Source organism: Rattus rattus, chromosome 4 (assembly GCF_011064425.1).
Source record: "Rattus rattus isolate New Zealand chromosome 4, Rrattus_CSIRO_v1, whole genome shotgun sequence".
In the NCBI taxonomy this organism is placed as follows: Eukaryota; Metazoa; Chordata; class Mammalia; order Rodentia; family Muridae; genus Rattus; species Rattus rattus.
The window spans coordinates 111167428-111174823 of NC_046157.1; the positions used below are offsets into that span (position 1 = coordinate 111167428).

A 7396-nucleotide genomic window follows, 5' to 3' on the forward strand; every position below is an offset into this window, starting at 1 on the left:
GTGAGTTCAATAAGTTCCTTGGGGGTCACTTACAAGAGGATACGGGAGCAGAGGTGACTCCCAGGCAACTGTGTCATCACAAAGTCCATACTGCCAAAGTATGAATTGCTCTCCTTGGCTTCAAACTAACTCTGGGAATTTGTTCTAATCTTTTGACTCCTCATTCTCTGGCTCATTCTGTCTTCACCTTCAATCTATCTCTGTAAAACTGTCCTGGTAAAACTGTGCGCTCGCTCTCTCTCTCTCTCTCTCTCTCTCTCTCTCTCTCTCTCTCTCTCTCTCTCTCTCTCTCTCTCTCTCTCTCTGCACTGCCCTCTTAAATCACCTTTCTTTTCCTGTGCTGTTCTCATGAGAGTTGTGTGTATCCTATCTCTGACTCCTTCTTTTAAATCTTTCTCTGATCCACCACATTGTCTGCCTTTCAATTACACGTCATTTCAAACAGGACTGATTCCTTCTAAAATTATCTTTGTTGTTTTGGATTAAAGGTGTGTACCAAGAGTGTCTCTGTGTTCTAGCCAGAGGGATTAAAGGTGTGTCATTCCAGAACACATAGACCTAGAAGGTCTTCGGATGTGATCCCTCCGGATTGCCAGAGCAGTCATGTTGCTGGATTAAATCCCTCTACAGTGATGTGTTGGTTTAGACCCATGAACTGCATAGTTGGTGGCAGTGCAGGAGCAGTAAACCTACCTGTCCATCTTCCACAGGAACAGTGGTCCCTTTGAAGGCAGCTGTATTTGGTAAGGGTATATAGGGAGACTCAGGAGCCATGCTTAAGGGCGAATTCATACAAACAATTCAGTAACTCTAGGCTACCAAGATCTTGCTGCTGAGAGCCAAGAAGACCCAATTCCTTGCCTTCTGCTGGCTGCTCCATGCAGTACCAATAGGACTTGGGCTTCTAGTCACTTTGAGAAAGACGAAGCACAAATCTCCCCCTCTGTTTCAGTTGCCAGCTCAGCGGCTCAAAACCAAAGTGAACCCCCAATCAACCAAAGCAAAGCAAAGCTATAAACCTAAGCCACAATCTTTGGCATACTAGCTGTAATAATAGTGTCTCTCTTTGTGTGTATGTATGTGTATGTTTCTCTCTGTGTGTGTTTGTTTCTCTTTGTATGTCTCTGTGTATGTATGTATGTATGTATGTATGTATGTATGTATGTATGTATGTATTATTATGTTCTTGGTCCTTTATCCTAGTTGGCAACGAGTTCTCAAAAATGTAACTGCTAGATCACATTGAGTTTCAGTTGGGTTCAAGGAAAAGTTGTTCTGGGTCTAGGCCCAGCAATGTCCAACTGAGAGAACTTCAAGACACAGGGCAAGTAGAGAGCCAGATAGCCTCACAGCAATAGTGTACCCCTTCTGGGAGAGGGTTGTCTCTGAGAATTAGATAGGCCAGGGAATGTTTAGGTATTTGGAGTTCTAATGATTGGACTGTCCCTAGACCTCTCCTCACAGTCCTTACTTGTGTCTAAACCTCACCATTTATCTAGGTGCCATCTGTGGTCTGGGTGTGCCCCTGGGATGTTGGTCGTCAGTACCTGAGCAGAAATCATGGTGGAAGGTCTGGGAGGAGGGCATGAGAAACACCTTGCTGAAAGCTCATGGCCTCCTGAGTCCCACACAGCATCCTTGTCTTTAAGTGCTAGGGATTGAACCCATGGCCTCCTGGCCCAGCTCATAGGTTCTTTGAACAAACGCATGTACACATGCACATGTGGTGCATATGCCCCTGTGTACATGTTCATAGGGAAGCAAGAAGTCACTCTTCACCTTATTTTTTTGAGTGTCTCACTGAAGGATACCCCAAAGTCTAGTTTAGGGTAGATCTAGCTCCTGGAGCTGTTTTTTTTGAAAGGTGGCTGCAGACCAGAGATATTCATTAGATTCACAGAATCTTTAATCCTCTGAGTAAGTTCTTCTAAACAGGGCGTCCCAAGTTTTCTGGCCTGACAGGGTAGGAGAGTGGATGAGCAGAGGGACTTGTCTGGGAAGAAGTCTGCATCCGACTGAAGAGTGTTCTGTGGACCTTGCGGACCTGAGGAGATCTGAACAGCTGGCGTGGTGAGGCACAGGACACCTCATCTCGTCCAGCAGCGATGTCAGCAGAAGCAAAAGCAGCTCAGTGGGAATGCAGTGAGGGACCGGAGGTGTGAGGCAGCAGGGATGTTTGCCTCGGTGTCTCCGTGAGGCCTCAGGGCTCTATGGATACAGCGTGAACAGAGCTGTTCGGTGTTCTTTATTAGGTGTGGAGAAACTCAGGGCATGCTGTACCCCAGTGTGGGGAGGTGGATTAAAATGGTAGGAGCACAACTGAAGCCCAGCTCTTGTCACCACTGTGACCAGCTCCGGTTCTGTCTGCCTGTGCAGGGGACCCCCCCCAGCCATGAAACATGTGCATACAGACAAAGGAGGGCCTAACTGGTGTCCATCTGTCCCATCCATTAGCTGTGCCTTTGCTGAGCCTCTGTCTGCCTCAAAAGGCCACATAGTGTTAGACATGCCACGTTACTCTTAGCTGCTCTTTCTGCCCTTCCGCTTCGAACGCCTTCACCAGGAAGAGAGGGCGCCTTTCTATGTAGACTAAGCAGCAGCCCCTGCTGCAGCTTCAGCCTGGCCTTCTGCTGCCTCAGCAGGAAACAGATGGATAAATCAATGCATGGATAGAGAGGCTCTGGTACCCTAGCTACTCTGAGCAGGTCGAGGGAGGGTCACTGTCCTTTCTCTGGGAGAGGTGGATAGACGGAAGGTAGTTTCTTGATACATACAAGCACCTTTTCTAGTGGCAGGACCCCTCACCTTTAATGCGTGTGTATGTTTATGTGTATGAGAATGTGTTTGCAAATGGGCAAACATGCACGAGGCAGCCTTAGGTAGGCTCTTCCTGAGGGCCCTGCCCACTTAGGTCTTTGTGGTTTTTTTTTTTTTTTTGTTTTGTTTTGTTTTTTGTTTTGTTACCAATTCAGCAAGGCTTTCTGGTCAGTGAGTTCCAAAGATCCATCTTCTCTGGAGTCATAAACACTTGTTATTGTGTCCAGTTGTGTGTGTGTGTGTGTGTGTGTGTGTGTGTGTGTGTGTGTGTTTAGATTATGGGACTCAAACTCAGGACCTCATGCTTGCACAACAAGCATTTTACTGACTGTGCTAACCCTTCTGCCCCTGCAACCTCCAGCTTTTATTTTCTTTTTAAATCCCAGGCTCCGTGTTTCCTACTCCATTAAGGTGGGAGCCAGAACCAACAGGGGCACAAAAACCGCCCTGGCTCAGCAGATCACCTGGCCCACCTCCTTTGGCCCCAGTCCAGACAAGCTGGTGGAATGGAAAGATTAAGGGATTTGTAGTTAGACACACCAGCCAAATTCCAGCCGGATTGCCAACGATATGCCTAATTGTGCATCAAATTATGTAATTACATGGCTAATTGTACACCTCCTTACATAGTATGTGCCAACTTGACTTTCTGCCACAAAGCCTCAGTGTCTGCATCTGTACAGTGGGTATAGTGCCAATGGAGATCAAGAGGTTGCAGAAGGAATTGCCCATAATTCCCTGTGTTTTATCAGTTCCTTTTCTATTCAGATTCCATGGATCTTCTGTTTTATCCCCCCCCCTCTTTCTCTCTGTGTATACACATATATGTGGAGGCGAGAGGTTACTATCAGGTCTCTTCTTTGATTGCTCCCTACCTTAATTATTTTGATAATCTCTCTCTCTCTCTCTCTCTCTCTCTCTCTCTCTCTCTCTCTCTCTCTCTCTCTTAGCTTACAAAGCAATTTATTAACAGAAAATAACTTGAGAAGTCCTGTTCACAGACGGCGACCACGACGACCACCCTTCCTTCAAGTGCTGTCAGAGGGGATGGGGGTGACATCCTCAATCCGCCCAATCTTCATCTCAGAGCGAGCAAGAGCTCTGAGGGCTGCCTGGGCTCCAGGTCCAGGGGTCTTGGTCCTGTTTCCTCCTGTGGCCCGGAGTTTGATATGCAGGGCAGTGATGTCCAGCTCCTTGCTCCTCTTGGCCACATCCTGGGCAGCCAACATGGCTGCATATGGAGAGGACTCATCTCGGTCAGCCTTCACCTTCATTCCACCAGTTACTCGGCAGATGGTTTCCTTGCCAGAAAGATCGGTAACATGGACAAAGGTATCACTGAAGGATGCAAAGATGTGGCAGACACCAGATACATTCTCTCCTTCAGCCACCTGAGGTCCAAGGCTGATGACCCGTTCTTCCTTCTTTTCCTTCCCCTTGCCAGGTGCCATTTCTGAATGTCGTCTCCAGACTCCTCCACCAGAAAGAGAGAGACGGAAGGGGCGGGCAGACGGGTCACTTCTTTGATAAGGTATCTTATTGAACCCAGAGCTCACTAATTTAGTTAGGCTGGCTGGTCAGAAAGCCTCCAGAGATTTATCTGTCTCTGCCTGTTCAGCATAGAGATGGCAGGAACACACTGCCACACTTAGTGCTTGCTTGTTTGTTTTGATTCTGGGGGGATTTGAACTCAGGTCATAGTGTTTGCACATTTTTTTTTTTTTTTTTTTTTTTTCGGAGCTGGGGACCGAACCTAGGGCCTTGCGCTTCCTAGGCAAGTGCTCTACCACTGAGCTAAATCCCCAACCCCGTGTTTGCACATTTTATTGATGGAACTGTCTCCCCAGTTCTGCAATGCCTTTCTGAACCTGGATACTCTTGCCTACATGGTGCTGAAAAGCCCTTTATGGCTGGGATTGGTTTATTACCCCCCTCCTCTCCTTCATCCGGCTCATGCTGGGCACCAGCTTCTCCTCTAACAATGCTGTCTGTTACCTGTGGCTTCCAGCTAGGCCGTGGGCCTAGTAAGTGCACACAAGTGCACCAAATCTGGGCTGTGCAATGAGACAGGACCACACATGAGCTGTCACATATGCCTGACACCAGGCAGCCATAGAACGGCTTGTTATGTCAGCTGACTCAAGTGTGTCCCTAGTGACCTAATGACAGCTTGATCCATCTTCTTTCCTTATTGGCCCCTCAGATAAAAATGACCAAAATGCACGCTGATTGAGCTGCTTCCACTTCCGGGCAGCGCCTGATACACGGCTGTGGTACAGCCATCTCCTCTGAATTGAAACTTTCTGTCCTGGAGGAAGGTTCAAGCCTCTCGAAACTTAAAAGATTTACCAGGCTCCTCCCCAAGAACCTGTAGCTCCTGGGCTGTGTTCTAGAAGCAAGAACAGCAGCATAGGCGAGAGACACTGAACCCCCGAGGAGACTTTTTGACCTTCTGAGCTGCCTGCAGGTTATGCAGAGAGTTCCGTGGATGCGGCTCGCTCTTGCGCATGCGCGTTGGGGTGGGCCATATGCAACATGGTTGCCTTCGAGGCATCCATTTACTCCCCAGAATAAGTAAGTCCTTGGTTTACCAAATTGAGCTTTGGTGGGATCATTTGTAATTATTCTGTGGTAAGTCCTGCATCTGTGGTGAGTAGACAATTGCTCGAGTCTCTCCAGGAAAAGTCACACGACACAGTTGGCACCTGCACAGGGAGGGACATGACGGGACCAGAGAGAGGATGCGGAAGAGTAGTTACACTGGCCCTGCAGTAGGCCCTCAGACAGGTTGTCTGCAGGGGGAACCTTGATATAGCCATGCTTCTCCATGTTGTATGAGATGGTGAACTTCCTTGCTGGTGCTATGTGTAGAGCTATGTGATTAAGGGTGAACCTTTGGAAGGCTGAGAGTCTACTGGAGAAGCTCAGTATGGATGTCATCCATCATCTATGTGGTATGGAGCAGCGTGCTTCCTTGATGACATGCCGATAACGGCTGGAAGACAAGAAAAGCCATCGCTGTCCCTAAAGGTTGCATGCATGGGACAAGAGTGGCAGCAAGTTGCTGTAGCAGTTGCATGGATACTGTTCTGTGTGGTAAGTCATGCATCTTAGGCAGAGGTGGCTGCTCACAGGGAACCTTCCGGTGGAAGGGACAGACTACAAGGGGGAGGGGCTTCAGCTAGTGCCCTCCCCCTTAGCTTCCGGGTTGTCACAGGGGCAGGGAAAAAAACACAAATTAAAGAGAGGGTGAGATGGAGGGAGGTGTTGGCTTACCCGGGGGACTGATAGGAAGAGAGAACAGATTAGAGTATGCTGAAAAGCTGTTTCCGGAGCCCAGAAACTCATGGGCAGAATTGGGGTGTGAAAAGAACCCAGTAGAAGCAATAGAGAACAACCCACAGGCCCCACATTTAACAGAAGAGGGGGAATCCATGATCTGACATGCAGATGAGTCCTTAGCAATGGTCCAATAAAAGAAACTATGATAATCAGGGAATGCTCGGCACCCGAGGGGCTTGACTTTACAAAGACTTTTAAATACACAACGAAGCGTAGAGCCTGCAGGTGGCAAAGATGGCGGACTGCAGCGGTCCTGTGGGTAAGGGCGGTGGGAGTGGCACCCGGAAGTGGGTGGTGTCCGCCGAACAGGGCTGGCTTTAATCGCCATCGATGGGGACAGAGGGACTTGGCATCCAAAGCAGCTGAGCTGGAGATGGAACTGAATGGACACAGCCTAATGATCAATACACTGGAGGAAATGGTTGATCTACAAGTGCTACCGCATGATTGGAGATGCGCTGGTAAAGCGTGTACCACCAAAAAAATTATGCACTGAAAGATCCTGTCACAGCCTGCAGAGTGGAGGACACGGGAGGTTGGGATTAGTTTTAGGGTTATGGAGGTAGAAAGACTAAGTAATGTAGCTACCTATTCCTACTTAAGACAAAGGCTGTATAGACTGAGACAACTGGAGGGAAGCCAGTCTCTGCTGGACTGGCTTGTGGGAGCCAATAAGGGCATTTGGTTACTGCCGACGTTCCCATGTGTATCACGGACTGGAAGACAACAGAGGAGAGGCAGAGGTTTCTAGAAGAAGTATGTATGAAAAGGGGCAGTATTTGACGTTCAGATCTCTGGGCCAAATAGAACTGTATTTTCAGAAAAGCTAAGACATTGAGCCCCGAGGTGGGACATGTTCTTTATGAGATAGGAGAAGACCTGGTGTGTAAATTCAGTTTGTAAAGTACAGAAGCAATTAAGGAAGGGTGTGTGTGTGTGTGTGTGTGTGTGTGTGTGTGTGTGTGTGAGAGAGAGAGAGAGAGAGAGAGAGAGAGAGAGAGAGAGAGAGAGAGAATGGGAAAGAAAACGTGACAAGATCTGTATTGAGCTGGAATTCCGAGAAGGGGGGGGGGAGAAGGAGGGACGGGGGCGGGCAGGAAGCCAAATGCCATGCTAGTGAAATTTTGGAAAGTTTTAAAGCCTTAGCAGTGGTTCCAGAAAACATAAATGGTAAAATAATGCAGGTAATAAAGATTAAGTCAGTCCTAGAGGTGGGCAATTACTCCCCAAGGTGTGC

General features: G+C 48.2%; 1 protein-coding gene across 1 annotated transcript; it reads right to left on the reverse strand.

The window, feature by feature from the left end:
- Positions 1-3763: 3763 nt before the first annotated feature.
- Positions 3764-4333, reverse strand: LOC116898133 (40S ribosomal protein S14-like). Its single transcript, XM_032899508.1, has one exon. The coding sequence runs from the start codon at positions 4266-4268 to the stop codon at positions 3846-3848; it is 423 nt and encodes a 140-aa protein (XP_032755399.1). The 5' UTR covers positions 4269-4333; the 3' UTR covers positions 3764-3845.
- Between the last annotated feature and the right edge of the window lie 3063 nt (positions 4334-7396).